This window comes from Euprymna scolopes, chromosome 30 (assembly GCF_053919585.1).
Source record: "Euprymna scolopes isolate OS-2025 chromosome 30, ASM5391958v1, whole genome shotgun sequence".
Classification (NCBI taxonomy): domain Eukaryota; kingdom Metazoa; phylum Mollusca; class Cephalopoda; order Sepiida; family Sepiolidae; genus Euprymna; species Euprymna scolopes.
The window spans coordinates 85,547,814-85,573,848 of NC_136511.1; the positions used below are offsets into that span (position 1 = coordinate 85,547,814).

The 26,035-nt window shown below is 29.7% G+C and overlaps 1 protein-coding gene and 1 non-coding gene across 2 annotated transcripts in view; both read left to right on the forward strand.

The window, feature by feature from the left end:
- Positions 1 to 272: 272 nt before the first annotated feature.
- LOC145254875 (nucleolar protein 58-like) overlaps positions 273 to 26,035 on the forward strand; it is a 34,496-nt gene continuing 8,733 nt past the window's right edge. Inside the window, exons 1-13 of the mRNA XM_080113752.1 lie at positions 273 to 428; positions 8,823 to 8,899; positions 11,149 to 11,201; positions 12,094 to 12,218; positions 12,922 to 13,058; positions 13,442 to 13,506; positions 14,469 to 14,603; positions 14,890 to 15,035; positions 15,828 to 15,954; positions 18,802 to 18,965; positions 20,636 to 20,770; positions 21,573 to 21,631; positions 25,140 to 25,252. Of these exons, the coding sequence (XP_079969878.1) occupies positions 384 to 428; positions 8,823 to 8,899; positions 11,149 to 11,201; positions 12,094 to 12,218; positions 12,922 to 13,058; positions 13,442 to 13,506; positions 14,469 to 14,603; positions 14,890 to 15,035; positions 15,828 to 15,954; positions 18,802 to 18,965; positions 20,636 to 20,770; positions 21,573 to 21,631; positions 25,140 to 25,252 (1,381 nt within the window). The 5' untranslated portion in view covers positions 273 to 383. The remainder of the gene's footprint in view (positions 429 to 8,822; positions 8,900 to 11,148; positions 11,202 to 12,093; positions 12,219 to 12,921; positions 13,059 to 13,441; positions 13,507 to 14,468; positions 14,604 to 14,889; positions 15,036 to 15,827; positions 15,955 to 18,801; positions 18,966 to 20,635; positions 20,771 to 21,572; positions 21,632 to 25,139; positions 25,253 to 26,035) is intronic.
- On the forward strand, positions 17,231 to 17,313 carry LOC145255060 (small nucleolar RNA SNORD83). Its single transcript, XR_013863850.1, has one exon. It is a non-coding gene; the product is annotated as a small nucleolar RNA SNORD83 (small nucleolar RNA).

The window sequence follows — 26,035 nt, forward strand, 5'->3', positions numbered from 1 at the left end:
ACCAGTTCAAGTTCATCTTTCGAGGCTATACCTCCTTGAAGCAGGTAACTAAACAAAGACTGAAGACACGCACACAAGTGTAACTTGAGTTCTCCCCCCCCCCCCATTCCGGGCTCGTCTTGGAAGGAGGTGAATAAAAATAAACTTGAAATTAATCATTAAAATCCATTTTATTAATTTATTTTTAATTAATCGTTTTCAGTATGATCGAATTGCTAGGGGAAAATGCTATAATATAAAATAGATTTTTGTGCTGTACATGCTTCCCCGATCGCCGGAAGTCAGCCGGGAATTATGGGAAGACCCGGTCTTTCGCTGCAGTGAGATAATTGTTGAATGGGAGAAAAAGTTGTTTTCTGCCCAAGTTAAGCAAAGTGTTAAATATGTTGGTCTTATTCGACACAGCGTCTGGATACGCTATTTTTAAGGTAAATCGAATTATCATTCCAAGTATATATATTGTTTGACTTGTAATTTATTTCATGAAATGACGTATTTAATTTTTATCTACCAACGTGCATACTGCATCGCCATGTTGGCGCACCACGTGGTGATAGCGAGCACTTCCAAAAAAATAATTGTCCCGTTTCCAATATTTATCTTTAAATTTGTTTCCTCAGTAGTTTTATATATATTTATACATATATATATATATATATATATATTTTTTTTTTTTTTTTGGAGTTCTAGTGCAGAGAGTGATCCGGACGTAAATAATAACGTTATTGTTTAAAAAGCCATTCTTAACATGGGGAGTGTGTTTTGTACCTGTTCTATACTTCAACTTTACAATTGAATAAAAAACCATATCAAAACTTTAATTAAATTTGGAAATACGATTTAAAAATAGCGCGGATCAATCTCTGCAATAGCACCTTTTTGTACTTATGCACTTATGTTACCGTGCTGAAATGATATTTAGAAAGCCATTCTTAATGAGGAGAGGGGGTTGTAATTATTCTGTACTTTCACCTAACAATTTAATAATAATTCAAGTTTTACAATATTTTTTTAACTGGAAAATACTATTTAAAAAAAATAGCACAGTAACATTAGTGCAAGCACCTTTTCTTTTTCTAGATGTTTGAAATATTTTTTTTAATTTCTAAGTACTCGTTAAAATTAAGTTTTAACATATTTACTTTAAAAAAATATTTCCTTGTTTATTGAATATTTTCTGTTTATTTTATTTATTTATTTTTTTCATTATATATTTTTATTCAAGATTCTATAACTTAAACCCACCGATCGCTACCCACTCTCATCGAAAACCACTTGACCATTTTAGTATCGCTATTTTTTCCAAAATGTATAAAGTAATTTAAAATAAATATTGAATTGAAGACTAAATTAAGTTGGTTTATTTTACATAAATTAAGAATATTTACTTAAGCAGTATAAATATATAGCAGTATACTTATTTAAGCAGTATAAATTAGAAAAATTTGGGATTGTTTTTTCAGTACTCATGCACTTATTGATCCGTGTTGAAATAATTTTATTTAAAAGGCCAATCTTAACATGGGGAGGGTGTTTTGTACCCATTCTGTACACTTCAATTAAAAAAAAAAAAGAACTCTAAACTTGGAAATACGATTTCAAAAATAGCGCGGATCATTAGCACCGTTTTTTCTTTAAAATATTTTTGTACAAGTTCTGTCTGTACGTGGTCGTTTGTGTTGTTGGTGCAAGGTCCACAAGTAATCTTTTTTACTATAAAAATCTGAAAAAAAATCTTTATAATATACGTACTTGTCACTGCATGAGAATGTCATATTCCAAAAATCACGTAAATCGATCAAGTAGTTTTTTTTTTTTATTTAAGAAAATCAAATATTATGAGACATTTTATCGAAGAAAAACTTCCCACCATCTTGTTTTTGAATGATTGATGTTGGGAATATAAGATCGGCAATCAACTTTCCACACAAAAAAAAAACTTGGAAAATTAAGACATGAGGATGTTAAAAACGAAAATAGCGTTTAAAATTCCAGCAAACGAGTAGTTTCCAAGATATGAAGCATTTTACGTAAATTGAACACCCACACGTTGACGCTCATCCAACAAAAAGTCGGCAAATGTGTATTTCAGCGACGTAAATTCAAGTTTTACACTAGTGGTGGCCATAAAGTGGGTGATCATTATACGGTAAATTATTATAGAAAAGTGTACCCCCACTTTCTTTAAACTAACATTTCTTCATGTCTTGGAAACTCTCGTTTGCTGGAATTTTAAACATTTTTTTTTTAATTAAAGTAACTTGGAAGGGTCAACAACAAATTAATTTGGGTTTGTATTACTGTACACATAGATTCGAAAAAGTTGTCAAAAAACAAATATATAACAAATAAATGTTATCAAAGGTAAGATAAGTTATTTTTCTACCAAAGTGGACATATTTTTCGTGTTTTTATTTAATGTAACATGTTTATTCAGCTCGAAAAGCTGACAGTGTTTACCGATGTATTGGAAAATTCAAAATGGCGGCCGACTCTCTCTCGGAGAGGGTAAGTTTGGAAAAAGGTATTATAAATCATAAACTAGACAAAATACTGTTAGAAATCCGCTCAATATATGTTACCGTGACATAAGTTGACATATATTCGGTGTTTTTTTTAATAGTATTTTGTATAGTTTATTATTTATAACATCTTTTGCCAAACTTACCGTGTTTAAGAGACAGTCGGGCGCCATTTTGAATTTTCCAATACATCGGTAAACACTGCATGTTTTTCGAGCTGAATAAACATGTTACATTGAATAAAAACACAAAAAATATATCCAGTTTGGTAGAAAAGTAACTTATCTTGCCTTTGATAACATTTATTTGTTATGTATTTGTTTTTTGACAACTTTTTCGAATCTATGTGTACAGTAATACAAACCCATTAATTTAAATGGTAAATTTTCAGATTAGGTCCACCCACCCACCTCGAGAATTTTCTTGTTAAATGACTTTTAAAGGTTTTCGACTATGCTGAATACGAAAATCGCATTAAAAGTTTGCAGAAATAAGTAATTATCGAGATATAAAATGTATTATGCATTGTATTCTTTGGCGGCTATCTTTTTACGCGCGTGCGCGCGTCATAAACAAATCTACTCCTCTATGACTGACACTGCACGCGCGTAAAAAAGATGGCCGCCAAAGAATACAATGCGTAATACAACTTTTTATATCTCGATAAGTACTTATTTCTGCAAAAATTCAATGCGATTTTCGTATTCAGCATAGTCGAAAACAAAAGTTGTCATTTAAAAGAAAATTGTGGAGGTGGACCTAATCTAAAAAAATACCATTTAAATGAAATCGTAAAGCGCCACCGCTTTTTTTTTTTTTTTTTTGAAACGGGGAAGTGGGTTGTTTTTTATTTCTAACTTCGGCCATAGTTTAAAATACTGATTTCTCCCTGGGATTTTTACGGCAGGTGCGTGAAATAAAATGGCGTCTCCAGTTTCGGCGATAAAGTGTAGAAGTACAAAAAAAAAAAAATTCTTAAACCTCTATAAATGTTTGGGTAAAATTTTACTTTAAGGCCCGTCTCACGTTCGTATAGAAGAAAATGTTTTTTTTGTAGATTCCAGTGTGCTGAAAAAGAATATGAAAACCGTTTCCGTCGGAAATTTACCGTTTGCATGGTATGAACCTCGGAATGCTGGAAGTACGCGCGAGCGCGCGGAAACATAAGCTAGCTTTTTTAATGGCGGAATCGCGCGCGCACTCGCGTACCTGACGGCCTTTTCATAGAGCAATGTAATGTTTGGCGGAAAATTTCAAAGTAGATGAAAAACCAAGAAAAATAAAACAACTTTGCGGGGGAGGGGGATGTCGGAAATACCCTTTTTTTGTGGCGGACAAATCAGTTTTTTTTTTTTTTTTTTTTTTTTTTGAGGGGGGGTGAAGTTGGAATATCATTAATAATCTCGGAAAGACTTTTTTTTTTTTTTTTCAAAACAATTCTTTTTCTTTAGTGGCGGACAAATTACTTTTTTGGGGGGGGAGGGGGGATAAGTCGGAATCAGAATGATAAAAAATGTCAAAATGACACTTACATTATCTCCGTTGTTGGCAAATGTTCCTTGGCGCGTGTAACCGGTGGCTGCTGGGTGGGTGCTATAAACAAATATAACTTCCGGCGCAAATTAAACCCCACACCCCCACATATACGCGGAAGAATATCAATGAAAGAATTTTTCGAAATTTTTGAAATTATTATATTCTAAAATATATTATAGCACTTTTTGGGTGGAAAATTTAAAATTAGCTGAAAAAGAAATAAAACAAGAAAAGGAAAGCACTCGAAGTTGGAGTAGGGAGGGGGGGTAATTTATCTTTTTTTTTTTTTTTTTTTTTTTTTTTTTTACCTGGAACATAGAATTTTCAAAAAGTAACGCACCGACATTTACCAATTAGAACACCATTTAACATTTTCCGAAGATTTTACTGTGTACATTGGGGGCGCCTACTCCAACTCCAACTTCGAGTGCTTTCCTTTTCTTGTTTTATTTCTTTTTCAGCTAATTTTAAATTTTCCACCCAAAAAGTGCTATAATATATTTTAGAATATAATAATTTCAAAAATTTCGAAAAATTCTTTCATTGATATTCTTCCGCGTATATATTGGGGTGGGTGGGGGTGTGGGGTTTAATTTGCGCCGGAAGTTATATTTGTTTATAGCACCCACCCAGCAGCCACCGGTTACACGCGCCAAGGAACATTTGCCAACAACGGAGATAATGTAAGTTGTCAGCGACCTCAATTACCTATAAAACAAACAAATTAGAGTGGTCGGTGTTCTGTAGTAGCGTACCAAGAACTGTTTTGAAAAAAAAAAAAAAAAAAAATGTCTTTCCGAGATTATTAATGATATTCCAACTTCACCCCCCCCCCCTAAAAAAAAACTGATTTGTCCGCCACAAAAAAGGGTCTTTCCGACATCCCCCTCCCCCGCAAAGTTGTTTTATTTTTCTTGTTTTTCATCTACTTTGAAATTTTCCGCCAAACATTACATTGCTCTATGAAAAGGCCGTCAGGTACGCGAGTGCGCGCGCGATTCCGCCATTAAAAAAGCTCGCTTATGTTTCCGCGCGCTCGCGCGTACTTCCAACATTCCGAGGTTCATACCATGCAAACGGTAAATTTCCGACGGAAACGGTTTTCATATTCTTTTTCAGCACACTGGAATCTACAAAAAAAACATTTTCTTCTATACGAACGTGAGACGGGCCTTAAAGTAAAATAATACCAATGTTTGATGTTTTAAATGATATTTTATATTTTTTACCGTAAAAAAAATTCTAAAAACAATCTACAAATGTTTCATGTTTTTATTGTGATTATTTTATTTTCAGTTATGAATCGCTCGTTGAAAAATATTGATACATTTTTTAGTACTCATGCACTTATTGATCCGTGCTGAAATAATAACGTTATTATTTAAAAATCTATACTTAAAATGGGAAGGGGAGGGTGTTTTATACCTATTCTGTACTTTAACTAATTAATTGAATAAAAAACAAAACTTTAACTTGGGAATACGATTAAAAAAAAAAAAATGACGCGGATCACTAAGTGCATTATTAGCACCCATTTTTTTTCCTTTTTTTTGTACAATGTTTCGATTTTCATATTTTTTTATTTCGTTATATATTTTTTGCATTATCGTAAACTTTATATTTGAGGTTCACATAATGGCCGTTAAATGTTAGTTCTCTTTCGAAGAGGGGTCGATAACTCGTCTCTGTTAATATATCACTGACATGCATCTTGCCTATTTCACGAAGGAGGGGGCAACAAAGAAGATAAAATTTGTCGAGATTATTTTGAAACCTGGACAGGAAAAATATCAATATTTTAGTGTTATTTTTTTTGTTCCAAATGTGTATTTCAGCGGCGTAAATTATTTGACATACAAAAATTTATCAAAATTATTTATCTATCTATATAATTATCAAACTCAAATGACCTTGTAACGAGTGATGTAACCCACTTTCCTGTTTACGACATCCGGTTGCGCATGTGTGCATAAACATTAACTCATAATAACATAAACAAATATACACAAATCGCTTCTTTTTGTAGATTTTGACCTGCACACTGAAATATTTACGTTATTATTTCGAAATTATTATTTAACATAGGAAGAGTGGGGATGTTTTGCAACTACTCTTTATTACAACTATACTGTCGCTATTTTCTTACAACTAAACAACTTTAACCCGTTGACAAACATAAGAACAATTGTAGTAAAGGCAAGACTACTACTACTACTCTCTATCCGTCCCTTATTCTTCCTTCCTTTTTATTTTTTGTTTACATTTCTAGATACAAAATAGTTGCGAGAACGGTGAATTTTTTGACACATTTTACTAATCTGTTTCAATATTACTTTTTAAGTTTTAATTTTTTTTGCTTCAGGTTTTATGTTTATTTTATTTTAAGTTTCTATAACTTGGTTGAAGGGTTCCAATATGGGTTTTTCATTCTTATATTTCTCATCGGTAGGTTGCGTTTTTGCTGCTAAATGACTTTCGTCAGCGTTCGATTTGTAGGAAAATCATGTTTAATTTCGATTTGTAGGAAAATCATGTTTAATTTCGATTTGTAGGAAAATCATGTTTAATTTCGATTTGTAGGAAAATCATGTTTAATTTCCGATTTTTGAGCGATTATTCGGAAAAATAGGTAACTTTACACGAATAGGGAGGATTTTTTTTTTCATGTTCGAGTGATCCGTCCGTGATTTTTCATTTTAATATACTTTCATAGAAATGTTTCTGTTATGTAAAAAAAAAAAAAAAAAAAAAAACTACGTCACAAATGTCATAGCTCATACATGAATTCCATAACATACTGACCCAGTGGACCACTGGACCACGAGTAGTCTAATTTTAAATCATTATAAAACACATTAGACCCTAAGGCTGAAATAAAACCCGAATTTGTTTTTTTTTTTTTTTTTTTTTTTCAACATTTAGTCTCTCTTGTTTTGAAAATTTGGCTTTTTTTTTTTTTTTTTTTTTTTTTTTTTTTTTTTTTTTTTTTTTTATTAGGAGGGGGTATTTTCTTGGGACCATGATTTTTGGTGTCCATGTTTTATTTTATTTTTTGCTTACAACCCCCCCCCCCCCCAAATGTTTTGAGGGGGTTCCAAATATGCTTAAAATAATCATCTGAATCTGAACAAAACATTGTGTTGTTGTAAGGGACAGGATTATAGATTTAAAAAAAAAAAAAAATTGTTTGCATACCTTATTTTGACGTCTGAATATCAGAACTTGGATTGTGTTTAATTATCCCGCTTTTGAGTTTTGAAGTGTGAAATTCGGTGAATATGTTAAGTAAAATAATTTAAGTTAAGCAAAACAAAAACAAAAAAAGTTTAATATTTATATGAAAAAAAGCCATTTTAAAATCTTTGATAAATTAACAATTTTTTTTTTAGCAAGCCGAATAATACATGACCATTATTAAATAGGGCATGCTTTGAAGAATCGATACAAAAAAAAATCGATAAATATTGTGCCCTTTGTGTTAAAAATAGCATTATTTTTTCGATCCTATTTGAAAACGTTTGCCGCCTTTCGACTACGGTGGACCAAACGCGCTGAAATAAAAAAAAAATTTTTTATTCTGCCCCCCCCCCCCCCCATTTTGGGGAGCCTGGCTCCCACACACATACACATTAAAAACCAAACTCATACAAATATCTGGTACTGGCCAGCCTCAGCGTTAATAATACATTGAAATTTTCGTCACTTAAAAATAAGTTTTTTTTGGCCTGTTTGGTTTTCCATAGATCGACGCGAAGTAACTGGTTGCCTATATGAATAAGTGGAATTATTTGAAATCCAGGTACTTATATTATAATATTTTTGCATATTCTCATAGAAAATCACCCTAAATCTTAGACACCAAATAAATAAATTATTTCAAAAACCTTTTTTTTTTTTTAAATATTTATGTACGTTTTTTGTGCAAGACAAAAAATGTCAATTAACTTTTTGGGAAAATTTAACATTTAAAATTTAATTAAAAATAGAAAAAGTTTTACATTAATCTGTTTTCTATATGATAAAATTCAGGGTTTTATCTTTCTGGAAAATAAAGTTACTCAGAAATAATGGATTTTAATAAATGTAATTTAGTTTTAAAAAACAACTTGATTTTTCGGCCATTTTTGGCGATGCCTAGTTTTTGTAAACCGCATTAAAAACTACGTACAACAAAAAAATAAACTCCCCCCAAAAAGTACTGTAATGTTTTTTTTTTTTTTTTTTTTTTTTTAGACAATTTTTTTCTTTGAATTTTAAATTGTCCGCCAATGAAAATAAAATAAAAAAAATTAGTTCTGTTCTGGGGGAAAAAAGTCTCTCCTGCATTATCCCCCCCCCCACACACACACTTGGAGTGCTTTTCTTTTTCGTATAAGTTTAAATGTTCCACAAAAGATTCGTATGCCATGTGAAAAGGTAGTTTGCTACGTGAAGGCACATTCAACAACCGTCGTTTGTTATGCGCGCTCGCGCATACCGTAAACGGAAGCTGTAAAATGGCGGAAAGTAGTTTGTGGATTCAGGGGTTAATACCATGCAAACGGTAAATTTGCCCCGGGTTTGATTATCAGATTCGTTGTCAGTGACCTCGATTACCCCATAAAAAACAAATAGTGGTTGGTGTTCTGTTGTAGGTAGCGTATCTGTATATTTACCAATTTTTTTTTTTTTTTTTCATTTTTTAATGTCTTAATTCAACTAAACAAGAACCGTAAAATATTTATCATTAATTCCATTTTTATAAAGATAAGTTTTTTCTTTCAGGTTTTAGATGAAAAAAAATTGTCCAAATCAGAAGATTTATTCAAAGACTTTGAAAGTCCTGAATCTGCGAATAAAATGTAAGTTTCTTTGCTTTTTTAGATATCCTTTTTAAGTTAATATCGTCAATATAACTTACGTACTATTTAAAAGGTCAAAATAAACTAAAAATGATTTAAAAAAAAAAAAAAAAAAAAATCGTATGAATATAATGAAATTGCGAGACAAAAATCGTGTTTACATAATTGACGCTTTAAAATAACGTTCCCATGTAGTAAGCATCCTGAACATGAAAACATATGCATGTTTAAGAAAACTAGCAAAAATCAACTAATGGTCAGATTTTCATGAAATTTTCTATACTTATCCATTGTAAAATGAAAATATGAGGAGAAATGTTTTTTTAGTACGTTAGTGACAATTGTGAAGATTGGACCACATGTTTCTGTGACGTCATATTTGTGTGTACTATTACGAACTATGCAAAAGCAGAAGCGACTTGATTTTTTTTAAACCTTTTGTTTATCTTCAAACGGTAATTAATAATTAATCTTTTATAATTTTGTTAGGTTTTACGATTTACACAGTTTAATGATTAATAATATTATAAACATTTTGTATATTAAATATGAAATACGGTTTTACTGAATGTTCTTTTGGTTACTTACGGGCTTCCATATTTTGTTCGGTAAAAAGAGAAACAAAATATGAGGGGTGGCTACAAATGCTTAATATTTGTGCAATAATATTTTCAAATTGGTTTTAATGAGGCGATAAAATAGCTGACAAGAGTCATGTTTATATTAAAAAACTTCATATTTAAAAAAAATTTAAATACAATTCAAAATCTATGTTCTAACGGAACCTTTTGAAATAATGGAATTTTAATCGTTTTAATCTTTTAAAAATTAATGTTTATGAAGTTTCTTTTTCTTGGCAGTTCAATTCGAAAAACCGCTATTTTAAAAAAAACATAAGTTTATATCAATTTTTTAATTTCAACTTCAAGGTAAATTTTTGTTCAATGAGTATTTAAATTTAAAAAAAAATATTTTTAATTTATTTGAACTCTTATGTTTCAGAATAAATAGAAATTTCGATAGATTTAAATATATTTTGTTCAAATTTCGGAAAAATACACGCACGCACTAAAAAATGTCCCCTCGTATATTTTATGAAAACTGCATTTTATATGTAATTTCATTCTAAAATGGATAAGTATTGAAAATCTCACAATTAGTTGATTTTTGCTAGATTTATTAAATACGGGTATGTTTTCACGTTCGGAATGTCTACTACATGGGAACGTTATTTTAAAGCACCAATTATGTAAACACGATTTTCGTCTCACAATTTCATTATTTTCATTCGATGAAAAAAATTTAAAATTATTACTGGTTTATTTTGCCCTTTTAAATGTTATAAAAGTTATACTGATAATAATTTATAATAAAGTTACATATAGGGTGGGGTATTTCTGTGACTTTTGGCAGTCCCTATAGTATGTGTTCCCCATTTATTTCTTCGGAATTTGAATAAAATTGATCAAAATTTCTATTATGGAACATAAGAGTTCAAATAAGTAAAAAAATATTTATTTTTTAAGTTTAAATCCACGTATTGGATAAACTTGAAGTTGCAGTTATAAACAGTTGATATAAATTTTTTTTTTTTAATGGGGGTTTTTCTAATTAATATATATATTATAATCAGTTGAATTGCCAAGAAAAAAAACTTCCTAAAAATTAAATTTTAAGATTAAAATTATTAAAATTCTATTATTTAAAAATGTTCTGTTACAGCATAGATTAATGGTGTTTAAATTTCTTTTTTTTTTTTTTTTTTTTTTTTTAATATTATAATATAAACATGACTTGTCAGCTATTTTCTGTAGTAGATAGAAAATATTGCACAAAAATAAACTTTTTGTAGATCACTACAATTCTCTTGTTTGTCTCTTTAGTATAAGTATAGAAACCTGTAATTAACCACATGAACAGTAGTACATTTTTTGTAAAACCATGTTATGTTTATAATATCAAATGTTTATAATCATTAAACTGTGTAAATCTTAAAACCTAACAAAATTATAGCAAAGATTAATTATTAATTGCAGTTTGAAGAAGATAAAGGTTTTTATAAAAGATCATTAAATTGCTTGCTGTTCTATACTCTATACAGTTAACACAAGTCTGTCGTCACAGGATTTTGTGCTCCGTTCTTCACAATTGGTTGGACGTCCCTACTTTTTCTGTCAAATAAAATATAACTTATGATCGGATTTAAATTAAAAATGTCTTAAACTCTTTTTTTGTTTGTTTTTTTTTAGTATTCAACTGAAATATTTCCAAAAATTTGAAGACACAACAAAAGGACTTGCAGGTAAGAACTTTTTTTTTTTAATCCTTAGAATAGTATACAATTCATGTCAGTCTTTCCATAAACACTTTATGGAAAAGAACAAATTATGATAATTCTTAGATTTTAGATGAAACTATACATTAAATTTTCATAAGATCTGTCACAAATTTTACTCATCTTATTGCCATTTAAAAAATTTCCTAATTTTTGTTTCAAGGAAGGAATAATTGTCTTTTCTATATATGTTGTACGGCAAAGTATACCAATATCTGTAACAATTAACTATCATATCAGGTAAGGAGTATATGTTAGTCAATCCAAAGTGCTGAATATATTAGATAGAGCAGGTATGTGTAATAACCGCAGTGCCCAGATAAAACATCGCTCTGTTTTGTTGTGCGATTTTCTACAAGATAATCTACTTGGTGTAGGCCGGGATTTATAATACTGTACCATATCATAATCATGAAGTATATTGGTACTAAGTAATGGCTCATCAGAAGCAAAGTTTGATTTGTCAGCTGAAAAGCTGTTTGAATCTGACATTAAAAATTTAATAACTTTATAGTAATAAAAATACAAGTTTTCAAATTCGACTGCGACCAACTTTATTAAATTAAACACTTGTTTTGACTTTTTGTAATATTATTGATAAAATGTTTCTTAGAAAAAATCTTTTCAATGTTGTGAAAAGAGTGGAGCCTTATCCATATTGAAATTTTAGGAAAATTTCATTAACATAGTGTCCATTGGTTGCAGCAATATTTGTGGGCCACATGTTCAAGCCCCCCCCCCCTTTCATTTAATGCATACTAATTACCAACAGAACAAAGCAAAAACACAAGTTATCTTTTAAATTAGTTTTCTCATTTTAAGAATTTTATTTTAACATTCAATCAACTTTTTTCTTCAGCTGCTACTGCTGCCGTTGAAAGTAAATTAAGCAAGGATTTAAAAAAGTTTTTGAAGAAAACTGTTTTGAAAGATGTTGTGGAAGAACTGGCAGTTGCTGACGCCAAACTTGGCAGTATCATCAAGGTAAGCTATGTTCTATTGTCAGTATCATTCACATTTAAATGGTTGGCAGGCATTAATTTTCACCATTTTGTGGCCATTGTTAGCATTTATACTATTAATGAATTCGATTTTATTGAAATTTAATTTTGTCAATTGAGAAAATGTATCACCTTATTACAAGGATTCAGATATCATCTTCAGATTTTTTTTCAACGTCTCATTCACTAACCAATCATTACAGATTGGACATAAGTAATATATTATTAAAACAAAAATATATTTCTTTTAAAGAAACTTAAACAATATGGTGCAAAACTTTTTTATTTCTCTCTGGTTTTCATTCCAAAATTAAATATTCATTCATGACCAATGAATTTTTACTTTTTTACACATTAACACACTTTTTAATATCCGTGGAAAGTCTTAATCATGTTTTTGGTTGTTTTATGATTGTGTCAATAAGTTTCTTATATACTCTGATTGTTAGATACCTAACAAACTATTAAATTCTTTCAGCTTCCAAGTTTCAATAAATAATATCTCTGCATTAAAGTTTCTAGCAGTATTTTACTTGACTCGTATAAAATAATGTGCCAAATAATCATAGTTCAATTTGTTGGGAGGGAAGGTTTTTACTGAATCTATTATGGTTTGTATCATTTTTCCACTGGACAACACCAGCACATGGGTTTTGCTAGTATATATATACTCGTTTTTTCTTCAGGAAAAGTTGGATTTGCCTTGTGTGAGCAGCCCAAACGTAACAGAGTTAATGAGATGCATTCGAATGCAAGCTACCAATCTTTTGACTGGCATTTCTGACAAAGAAGTTGCTGCCATGAATATTGGCTTGGCTCACAGGTAAACATTTAAAATTTTCTCCTAGATTTGCTAATATTTACTAAATTAAAAATGTTTTAAATTGTTTCTTTCAATTTCACCCATGTTATAATTTCAAGACATTATCCCAGTTTCTCTTAAAAAAAAAAAAAAAAAAGTTTTTAATCTTTTTTGTTTACCAATGATGAAAATGAATTCTGATGTCTTCAAATGAAGAAGACAAAACATTCGTCACTACCTCTGAGGTAAAAACTAATGATGTAAATCACTTTTCCTTAAAACCTTTCTATTCTATGTGGCACCATTCAACAATTACGTAGTTGATTCTATGTTGTAGCAAATATTGTAATTTGAGCACATCTATTCTGGATACTTACGTTTATTTTATTTTTTTTATTTTTAAGCTTATCCCGATACAAATTAAAATTCACACCTGATAAAGTTGATACAATGATTGTCCAGGCAATTTGTAAGTATTTTTCAATTTTAATTGGTACAATTATGTAAAATCTATCAAGGAATCATTTTTTAACAATCAGTGTGGTGATGACAATTTTCTGTGTAAGCAGTAGTGTTCGCATGTGTACAACTCTCCTACAGCCCACACCATTGAACCGATCAATCATGACTAAACCTGACATGATGGTTTCTGATCTAGGGATGGTGCACACCATTTTTCAAGGTTACGGTCATATTTGTGCATCTTTTACAACATCCACTTACTGCAAAGGTGCTTGTGAAGAGGGTACCAGAACATCTGGCAAAGTTTTTGCGCGAAATGTAATTTTTACTTATATGTAGACTTCATTGATGTATGAAAGGATGCATTTTCATGCACGGCTCTTTGATGGATTCCCATTGATAATAGTGGAGCAGGATGATATACTCACACCAACATTGTTCTCCCTTTATCTGACAGCTGTGCACTGGTGTTCTTTTTTTGCGATTGTGATAGGTGTTTATATTCTGAACAACTAGAAAAGTAGTCAACTTAAAAATTCCAATATAACTCTTAATTTCTTATTATTGCCATTTATAGGCAAGAAATATTTCTAAAACTGCACATTAATATGCTTGGAATAAATTGCTTAAATGTGTTTTTAGAAAGTGTAGGAAGTGTTAAAATTTACCTCGATGAATCTTGATGGATTTTCAGAGTTGCATAACAAATTTTCATTTCTTATTGCTGTACCATATTATTGCTAATATAACATACTTAGCTATAAATTATATTTTATTTGTAATTCTGTTGTCTGTGTAAGATTAATTACCTAAGACTATAAATCAGCAAGGGAGATAACTCATTTTAAGTTAAATGTTATTGTTTGCCCTAAGTTAAATGTACAAATAAATAAAAATTAAAAACCAAAATGATTCAATCTGTCTAGTTCAGAAATGCCAAATAATTTTATTTATTTATTTTTTTTATAGCTTTGTTGGATGATTTAGATAAAGAATTAAACAATTATGTGATGCGTGCCAAAGAATGGTATGGTTGGCACTTTCCAGAACTTTCCAAAATCGTCACAGATAGTAATGCATTTGCAAAAACCGTTCTTCTCATGGGTGAGTATTTTATCTAAATTTTTCATCTCTTCTGGCAAACTTTTTTAAACCTTTATTGATTACCTGTATAAAATTTATTCTTCCCTTACCCCCCCCCTTCACTTCACCAATGATGAAATTTAATTCTGATGTCTTCAAATGAAGAAGCCTAATAAATTATTCGTCACTACCTCTGAGGTGAAGGGAGAAATATCTTACGGATATGTTCTCAATTTAGTTTTCCACCCTAGATTTAAGGAAAGGGGAAAAATATCTAAATAAAAATATTGATATTATGTTTTTGTAGGTGATCGGACAAATGCAGCTAACTTGGATTTCTCTGACATTCTCCCAGAAGAAGTGGAAGAGGAACTCAAAACGACAGCTGAGATTTCTATGGGAACCGAAATTGCTGAAGAAGATATTATGAATATAAAGAGTTTATGTAAACAGGTAAAAAAAAAAAAATCCCTTGTATAATGCAGTGGAGTGGTACCCCACCTCTAATTTGGACTTTAGTGGTAGGGTTAAGGAAAGTTCTGAGGAAGGGGAGAGTGGTAGCGTAATTACTGTTTTGTTTTTATTAATCTTTCACAATATTTAAAAAAAAAAAAAAAAACATGCACAGAATTTCTCAGCAAAAAAATATTTTTGTATAACTGTTCTAAAGTTAAAATGACTTGGAAATCAAACATTTTTGTTACCCTCTTCTCTCTCTTTTTTGGGTGGACCCTATAGTCCTATGTTTAAGAATCACAATGTACTTTGGCATAAAAACTTGAGTTGCTCCCAAATTTCCTACAGATGCAGTAATATAAATAAGCATTGTCTGATGGTCTGAGAAGTTCTATGGTGTATTTAAAGAATTGTTGGATAAGAAACAATTTTGTGTTAAAATTTATAAGTCCAAAATTGATCATTATGTAGTTGGTCCTTAATTCAAGTTTGAGGCAATTAATCTGGAAAGAAAAAAAACTTGCAAATTGATCTGATATCAAATACTCAAATTAATACTTTTTCTCTGTGGAAAAATGTATTTTTATTAAAATTAGCATGTTATGTGCTCAGTGGTTGTGTATTGTCTGCCTTTCTATTGTAAATGTGGAATTGTTCAATCAATCTTTTCCTTTGTTATTCAGTAAATTGTTATACTTTGTTTCAGAAAAATGTTAACAGATTTTCTGTGCACTTTTTGGAGATTTCTCTGAACTCGCTTAATATTCATTTAATATTTTCCCTTTTCAGATAGTTGAAATTTCTGATTATCGAGAAACTTTATTTGACTATTTAAAGAACAGAATGGTGGCGATTGCCCCAAATCTGACTGTTCTCGTGGGAGAATTAGTTGGTGCCAGGCTTATTGCTCATAGTGGTAAGACAAAAATTTCTCTTGGCTTTTTTAAACTCAATTAAAATAAGTAATTAAAAAAAAAAAATTTTAATTAAAATTTTATGAACTCTGAAAATCTGACATTGTTTATGATTATTGATCTATTAACGAATGATAGTTTTGACACCTGTATCCACCACCCTCAACATCCTCTGTCAGTTTTGGATTGTATTTTCTGTGTCAAATGATGATGTGCAAAAATTGAGGTTTAATCCATCAATGATGACATTTGATCCATCACCCAATAATCTGATGGCACTGGAAAATAACCAATTCTCTTTGACATTTCGTTATGTGCTTATGGAAAATACAAATATCACATCAATTTGAGCTAATTTCCCCTTCACTTTAAAAAAAAAAAAAAAAAAAATTCTTCCACTATTTAAACAAAAAAAATCAAAATAGTAAAAAAAAAAATTTCTAGTAACTTTGCTAGATTAGTTGTTTCTGACAGATATCCTTTCAAAGTGTAAAATGTATACGAATTGTGTGTATGTATGTATATATATATATATGTTTAGTGGTTGAAGTTAAATTCTGAAAATCAAAATGTAGATACATATATTCAAGTTAAGAATTTGTTTGACAAAAGGAATATATAGAAGGAGTTATGTTAATTTCCTTAATCCATGGATTTTCAATAATGGCTCATATCATCAGAGGAAATGTGGTTAGCAAAATGGTCAGCTGTGAATAGACACGTATTTTGCTTTTCAGCACAAATATTGAAAAAGTTTTTTGGGTGGTGAATAATAATTATAAATAATTATTATTCACCACCCAAAAAACTTTTTCAATATTTGTGCTGAAAAGCAAAATCACTGCTGAATATTTTGCTAACCACATTTCATTTCCTCTGATGATATGAGCTATTATTGAAAATTCATGGATTAAGGAAATTAACATAACCCTTAACTCGAATATATGTGTCTACATTTTGATTTTCAGAATTTAACTTTAACCATTAAACTTATATATTGCTCTATTCTTAAATATTGAGCTTCTCTTTTTTGGCTAGGATCACCCTGAAAGTATTACCTCAGGTAATATCAGGATATTTCACCTGATTTTTAATCTGTCTTATCTCACTTATATATATCAGATAGGTTGGGTTGGCCACTCTTAAAACTATACAAACTGAAAATGTATTGCAAAATTTGAATGTAACGGATTTTTTTTTTTTTTTTTTTTTTTTTTTTTTTTCTTTCCTGGAACAAGTTGCCAGACAAGATCAACTTGTGTAATTTTTAATTTCTGTGCCAAATGATGATTTAAAGTTTAAAATTGAGGTTTAATCCATCAATGATGACACCTGATCCATCACCCAATAATCTGATGGCACAAAAAACATCCCAGTGCTTTAATTTAAGACTATTTTGAAATTTAACTAATAAATAATGGGTTTTTAAAAGCTTTATTTTCTTGATGGGTGTTATGGTGTGTGGGTAGTATTGAAATACTATATCTAGCCGCCCTGGAGATCTGTGATGTGATAAAATGGGTGTCTTTGTCTAGGTCATACGCATGAACACAAACAATTCTCACTGAAAATACTACTTTTTTATAGTACAAGTAACATGAAAGTTTAAAAGCTAAAATATTTAAAAAGTTTATGCAAAAGAATTTAGAGATTTTTACACTTGCACTAAGACAAACTATCAGGAAATCTAACACAAATATATAACAAATTAAAACAAACTATGAACATTAAATGACAATAGATTCATGTACTGTATAACAAAACTATGAAGTTCTCATAAAATAAAGGATTTCTTATATTTAGTGTGCATATTTATTTATTAAATGGACACATGTTTTGTCATACAACTTATCAGTGTAGCTGAACCAGACAAGAATTGAACCTAGGACTCCGGAGTCCCAAGTTTAGCACTCTGCCACTTATAAATATACTGTATTTTTAGTAGCTGTCATTTCTTTGTTTATTTTCCTGAGGAGCTTTTTTGAACGGGCTGCATTAACTTAATGCTAATTTTGGAATTTTTCCTTTACCTGTGTGGTGCCCTCAAAATAAAAAGCAACGTGTATATATTATCAAATGCAGTAGATCTCCATGTATTTTAAGATTATATTTCTTGTTTTGTTGGTTACACAGTTTGAATCATCCCTCAACTGAGTTCTATCCAGCACCCTTATCCCCACAACCATTGTAACAGGTGTATAAAAATAGAATTGAAAATAAATTCTATTTTAAGCGATTTTATTTAATTATATTTGCAAAAGCTTTTATAATTACAATCTTTCATTTTATTTAGTATAAATCAATTCATTTTATCTAGTATAAATCAATTCATTTTATCTAGTATAAATCAATATTGCAGGAATTAAAGTTTTCTTTATTTCTATTAAACGACTCTTCTCATCTTGGATATTATTCTCAATGTTTTGGATGATATAATCTCAGATTTAATGCGTATCTTGTCGAACTATGCAAATCTATAAAGAATTTTGAACTGAACTTTTTGATTCAAAGGGATAGATTAGACCGTGGTGTAATGATAAAGTGCTAAGTAATAATCAGCTCTAAGCGAGTCTTCTACAAGTTGATGGTTCAATCCCCAGTATCTGTGATATTAAAATACAATTGTGAATTCTTTAAAGCTTCTATCTTAACATGACTGAGGGGATGAGAACCAACTACTCTCTAAGGATTGAATAAAGAATTTAACAGAAGGTTGAAGGTGACATCAGCTGAAATTAACATCCAAGATAAGAACAGTAGTTCGAATTTTCAATCCTCATCTCAAAAAATCTGAAACAGCATTTTTCTTTGTATTCAAGAAAGCTAATATTTTTAAATTTTTATTTTAGGTTCTTTGATGAATTTAGCAAAGCACCCGTCATCAACCATCCAAATTTTGGGTGCTGAAAAGGCCCTTTTCCGTGCTTTGAAAACTAAACATGATACGCCCAAATATGGTTTGATATATCATGCATCATTGGTTGGACAAAGTAATGCCAAACTAAAGGGAAAGGTAAATATGTATTTTTAAAATAATTTTAACAAATGAGAACAGGAACAAATTTTAAAATTTGTTCATTTGATAATGAAACAAGTTACTGACAGCCTCCTATGTAGATGCATCTTTTTGATGAATTTTTGTTCACCTACGATGAAAATGAATTCCGATGTTATCTTCAAATGAAGAAAACACTTTATTCGTCACTACCTCTGAGGTAACAAAAACTGTGCATTGATAAAATGTTGAACTCCCGAATTTTCAATGTTTGGTAGTGGAGTACAAATTTTGACGCTTCTCACCAAAAAAAAAAAAAAACATTAATACTTGGGGTGCTTGAGGGTCTTGTCTAAATTTCCAGGTAACTCAAATGTATAGCATTATCAATGTTATACCGTTGTTATATAAACACTATTTTTTTAAATGACTAACTAGCAGTTCCGCCCGGCTTTGCTCCAGCCCTATGTACTGTTCATAAGGTTATGTGCATATTTATATATAAAAAAAGTGAATATGTAAAGTAATTCTTTTCTGTATAATAGTCTTCCTTTACTACCATAGAGAAAAGACAGACATTTTCACTTTTATAGATAGATTGGATGCAATATATAGTAATGATTTAAAAAGTATATAAAAAAAAAAAAAGACTCCTGCGCCACCACAGAGAACCAAAACGATTTATTTTGCCTCTGCCGTCAACAGCTGGGCTATGAAAACATGTTTACTGCAAGGCTAAAAATTAAAATGTGAACCAATAGCTACTACATGATGCATTCGTAATGCCGGCATTCAACCTTCACCTGGCAAATTTAATTTAAAAAGAAAAAAAAAAATTTCACACTTTTGCACCGATGTTTCCAGGCTAAAACCCAAATATAGTTTTGCATGGATTTAAATACCTTATATATGAAGTTTCATGTCTGTAGACCAAAAACTCTAGGAGGAGTTTGGTAGGCAAAATTTGTTAAACAAAAATATATACGTACGTATACATAAATATATATGGAAACAATTTTGTGTTTACTATAAACTTTTTACGCAAATAATATGCAAGTATAAATCGTAGAATATCTGCATGAATATAATTACACGTAATAGTTAACTAAAGATGATTATCCCATTAGAAAATCGAAGTAACTAATAGGGAATTAAAATGAATGTTTAAAATATGCAAATTAGCTAGATCTTTTGCAATTGCACAACCAAGATATAAGAAAATCGTATTTTCTTTTTAATAAATAAATAAATAGAAAAGAGGGTTTTAATATGAATATCAATACACACAGAAGAAAAAAGAATTTATAGGAGTATAGATTGTACTATTTCTTAATTAGAAATGAAATGAAAAATATTGAATTCATTCAATATTGTTTAATGATTGAACAGTGGACCAACCCTCTTTTAGACATAGATTCCTCTAAAAGAAAAATTTTTTTTTAGATGCATCTATTAAATCTATTGGCTGTGATTGATAATGAGAAAAGCTGATCGTAAACAACTGGAATTGCAATCTTGAAAATGGCATCAATAAACGTGTATGCTCGTAGTTTATTTAATCTGTATAAAATCTGTTTGTGAAAAATATCTGTGCCTTCTGAAAACTAGAAAAAGAATGTTTATTTCACAAATGTATAATTGGTTTGTTAGAGAAAATGTACTTATAAAAAAAATATTTTCTTTTTCAGATTTCCCGTACTTTAGCAGCAAAGGCTTCTCTAGCCATTCGTTATGATGCTCTTGGTGAGGGTGATGATGCTGAATTGGGTTTGGAGCACAAAGCCAAATTGGAACGGCGGTTGAAGGCCATGGAAGAAGGCAGTGTAAGTATCATCATCTAGCCCCCACCCCCAAATCTTTTCATCCCTTGTCCATCTTTTACTTTATCCGAAAGCTGCCTTGAATGATAAAAGAAAAATGAAAGATCAAAGTATAGATAGGATATCTGTTAAGGTTTAGAAGTTTATAACTTCGATCTAAATTTAAAAAATTTAAACAAAATTAACAATTTTCCATTTGTGGGACCAACCAACCAATCAAAAAAGTACTTGTCATAAACTGGCCTCGATAACTAATCAAATTTAATTCATCCTCTTTCTTTCATAATATTCTTGTCATTCAACTAACAATCTGTCTGATAACATCAACTGTTTTTTAGCCTTGATAAGTGATTGATTAGTTTAAAAGAAGAAAAATAAAATATTTGATTATGTTAAATAAAATCTTAAGTTGAAGATAGTATCTCAATTACGCAATTCTTATTCACTCATTTTCACTCATTTATAGACCCAACCATTCATTTTAGGAGAAATTCAGTGATGACTTCGATTTTTACCAGGCTGCATTTTGATAAAAAAAAAAAAAAAGATTATATTAAAAACTTAACAGCATACTAAAAAAAAAATCTGACCTAAAAAAAAGTTGTCGTTATATTTGCATTAGTTTTCTGTACAATCGACCAACCATTGAGGTACATACAAGTTCATCTATGCACATTGCATAACTGAAGTATCCACGAAAATGATTTGTAAGAGTTTGCTATATCTTAGTTAATCAATATTCATAAGTAAAGCAATTATATTAAATGGTGGATATTTGGCAATTATGATTATTTTCTTTTTGCAGTCTCGGCGATTGAGTGGAGCTTCCAAAGCAAAGAAATGGGACAAATATGAAAACAAAAGGTGATTATTTTTTTGTTTCTTTAAGAAAAATAAAAAGCAACTTTCCCTTGTAAGGCACTTTCTGTCTTTTGAATTTTTAGTATTATTATCGATTGACAAATGGTGGCATTTGTTGTAGTGCTTCTCGCTGGAAAGCTTGCAAGCATTTTCAAATTATATAAATGTGAAAGCTTTTTCATTATCACACCTTAAAAAAATTTTGCCATAAAACGAACTCTAAATTCAAATTTCTCTGAAATCTATATTTATTGGAGTTGGGATACATCTAATTTGCATAATTATTTTTTAACAGTTTATAAGTTTTTAATGCTATTCATTTCTTATTCCAGTGCCCTATTTTCTCTATGCAATAATATTAATAAATGATATAATAAGAGGAAAATTACTAAAATATTTCAGATATTTCCTGTTTGAAATGACATGATTTTAAGCTTTTTAACCTTTTTTGACATCTGCGCACATTAATATTTTTCTGCTTTTTCTGCATTGCATATTTCGGCTAGTTCTAATTGTAAATTTTTATTTTATTTTTTTTTTTACTTTTCAGCATTCTAAATTATCAAGTGTAGTTTTAAAATGACAATTTGTAAAGTAAAGAATAATTTAAAAAAATTTTTTTTTTTTTTTTTTTTTCTAGAATTTTATAAATTTTGCATATGCTATATGATTTAAGAATTGTTTCTCATAATATTCATCCTGGGTGTAATTGGAAAAGAACATTCTAATTAAAATTTTATATATACACACACACACTAGCAGGCTGTTCAGCATTGCCCAATCGTAAAATAGGCTATCTTAATTTATGCAGATTTTGTATTTATTACAGAGGCAATACTCTACTGATTATTATATTGTACCCAATGCATAGTAATTTCAAGTTTTTTTTATGACACATACCATCAGCTAGAATCCATCCATATTTATGGTCTGACCCATATGCATACAAAATTTCAAAAAATAAATGTATATGTGTGCATGCATAAAAATAACATGTTTAGTCAACTTATGCCTGACAAATTCCAATTAAATTTTTTTTTTTTTTTTTTTTCTATTTTGACCCCTTAGCAGCTATTGTTTCCGACTAAATTTAATTTGTTCCACAAGTCCAAATTCCTTATATATCCAGTTTCAAGTTTGTATACCAAAACTTGACAGTAGACTATTTCTTAGAAGACACAGTCACTTTATATATATATATATATATATATATATATATATATATATTAAATATATTCTAAATCTTCTGTATCCTTATATGACCCCACCCCCTTTTTTATATCCAGTATTTAAAATTTTTCTACTCTCTCTTGATAAAATTATCAGACAAGATCGCATGTCTGTTTCTTGCTTAAATTTTATTAATCGAATATTAAAATAAAAAAAAGTAAATAAGAAAAATTAAAATATTTAAATGAGAAAAAATTTATGATTTTTTATTCAGAGGATAGGTTTTGCTTGTATTGAATACAACCATAATATATATAAGTAGTGTAATGTGAAGGGAGGTCATATGCTAGGAACAACAAAATTCAAAGAATGAACCCGTCTACTGGCGTTGCATGGTGGAAGTATACCCTCAACCTACCTGAAAAAAATAAAAACAAACAAGGCTTGTTAGAGGGAGTCACTGCCGGCTCAGTATAATAGCGAGCACTGGCACCCGTAGTGAAAATGAATGTACTGTGGCGAAATACACATTTCATACCTATTTATGTTTTGAAAAGTTTTGCTTCTACATAAGAGTATATTTAAAATAAGTTTGTTGTTCAATAAACTTCCTTTTTTTAGGCATAATTTTTTTTAAAAACACATTTGGGAGCAACCTCTTCAATTTAGTTATTACGAAGACGTTTTTATGGTTTTAGAAAAAATCTTAATGTAAAAATTGCAAATATTTGGGAGCTAAACTCTTCATTATATAAATACACATGAAATGCATCATTTTGTACATCACCAATATACATGCAGTGTTTAATGGTAAAAATCAGTTTTGTTATGACTGAAGATGTCGTTGGCATGTTTTATATATATATATATATATATATATATATATGTGTGTGTTTATAGGAAGTCTTAAAATAAGTCGCAAATATTTGGAGGACCTAAACTCTTTAATATATAAATACACGTGAAATGCGTTTTTAAACATCACCAATGTACACAGTGTTTAATGGTAAAAGAACCCAGTTTTGTTGATGTTTTGACAAAGTTGTCGCTGACAACTACGACGGAGAATCTTATAGTGGGTAGCCTATTTTAAACCTTGTGAAAGAAAGCAAGTAAATAGATTATTTAGTGTTAGTTTAATGATTTTCTTTTCCATGTTACATGTCTGTAATGACCTATGCAGCAAATGAATGTAAATCCTGGCCAAAAAATGTCTCCTAGTGATGCCATATTTTAACGGTAGTGTTTGTTTATGGAGCTTATAACTGGAATCCGGAATACAATTTTCAGAGCTTAGCCAATCAGAATGGATGGAATTTGGCAAGGGTGACTTTATTATTATTTATGAATCAGAAATTAGAAAGATTATGTGTATCTATGAGCCAGTTACGGTCAGTGTGATCACAGTATCTGTGGAACATGGAGAATTGGTTTCGGTGACAACTGGTAGCGGTGGTAGGACTAAATATTTAGAGAGAAAAATAGGAATTATTTCTTCTAAAGATGTTCAATTGTGATGTTGCTCATGGGATACAATATAGCATTTTATTATCACGACTGAATGTGTCTATAATGGTGTTTGAAAGCTACATAAGATAGTTGCTATTAGGCTAGATGTATGTGGCATCTGTTGTTGCAAACCTCGGATATTTTGGTCCAAAAGGCAATTTATGCAGTTATTTTATTATATAGGAAATTAATTACTGATTTCAGAAGTTTTAAAAAAAATAACTTTGGTGCCATCAGGTAAAATTAAAACCAAAATATTTAGCATTCAAGCTGTGTTCCCTACCAATGTAGCTATCAAGAGCTAGGCAAAAAAGGTTTAATGTTAAACAAGTTAATGAATTGGGCATGTAGAAAAGAAATGTCAGCAAGTTGAAATTAACATTTTTCATTTTAACTTGCCAACATAACTTCTGTACGTGTTATTAATTCATTCATCCAAAGCAAGATTTTTTTACTCATTAGAAACCATTGTTGGTGTACGATTACTATTTCCTGTTAATTTCATGTTATGTGGTTAGTAGTTATCAGTTAATATATGCATATCTCTATTGTTTTATCTATATATAGATGAAGATTGTTTATGGTTGCTTGATGTAGATTAACTAATAATTTTTGATACAATCATTGTTTAAAAGGAATGAAATAAATTTTATTGGCTATAACCTTTTTTAAGATTTCTGGCTTAATTTCTTCTGCGTCAAAATAATGACTCTCATCCCTCCACATACACAACCAACCAAAGTCACATTCTCCAATCCATTATGTAACATGTGAATTACAGTTAACTTTGTTTAAACTAAAAACATTGTCATTTGATTTGTCTTTTTTTAAGCTTTGTTCAAAAATATGAAGAGAAGAAAGATTCCACATTAGGCAAAAAGAGGAAACGAGAAGAGGAGGAGGAGGAGGAAGAAGAAAAAAAACCCAAAAAGAAGAAACATGCTGGTAAGTGCATAAATTTTTTAATTTTGATTTATTTACCAAATTAAAAAAGAGAAATATTGTAAATCAAATTGTAAATAGTTACAGTAAATATTTCTACATTATGCCCCAATAACCTATCGTATCTTTGCATAAAAATGTGACCACTTTTTGTATGTTTCTTACTTATAACTTGCACATTTATATTTACTCATAATTGCTTATTTAAATAAACAAAATGGAAAAGCATTTACTAAAAATATCTAAAATAAAAAAATTAAATTCACCACAATTCGTTTTTATTTTAATCTTTTATTTTAAAACATAAATGTATTCATCCATGACCCTTCATATATTGGCATTAGTCAGTTAAACTGGCTTTAAAAACAAGTCTTCATGTATATATAAATATATGTAAGTTGTACTTTTAAGAAATTACAATTATTCAAATGAAAAGAATGAATTATTGGGTTATTGTATAAAACATACGTTGAAAAGTATGAGTGAGAGATAACTCCTTCTCTTGTAACTATCGAGATGTTTTTTCAGTTTTTAGTTTTATATGGAAATCTTAATAAAAGATAAATATTCTTTTTAAAAAAAAAACTTTATTTCGAAATAGCAATCTTATTTAAACGTGCAGATTAAAAAAATTTTTTTTTTTTTTTTTATTGGCCGTATTTAAGTTTTTGAGATGCAGGGAATCATAGATGGCTGATTTCTATGACTTAGTTTTATAAGGAATTTTCTGGATGAGAAATTAGGAATTCTCATTTGATGTATTGAGTGATTTATATCTTATTTATT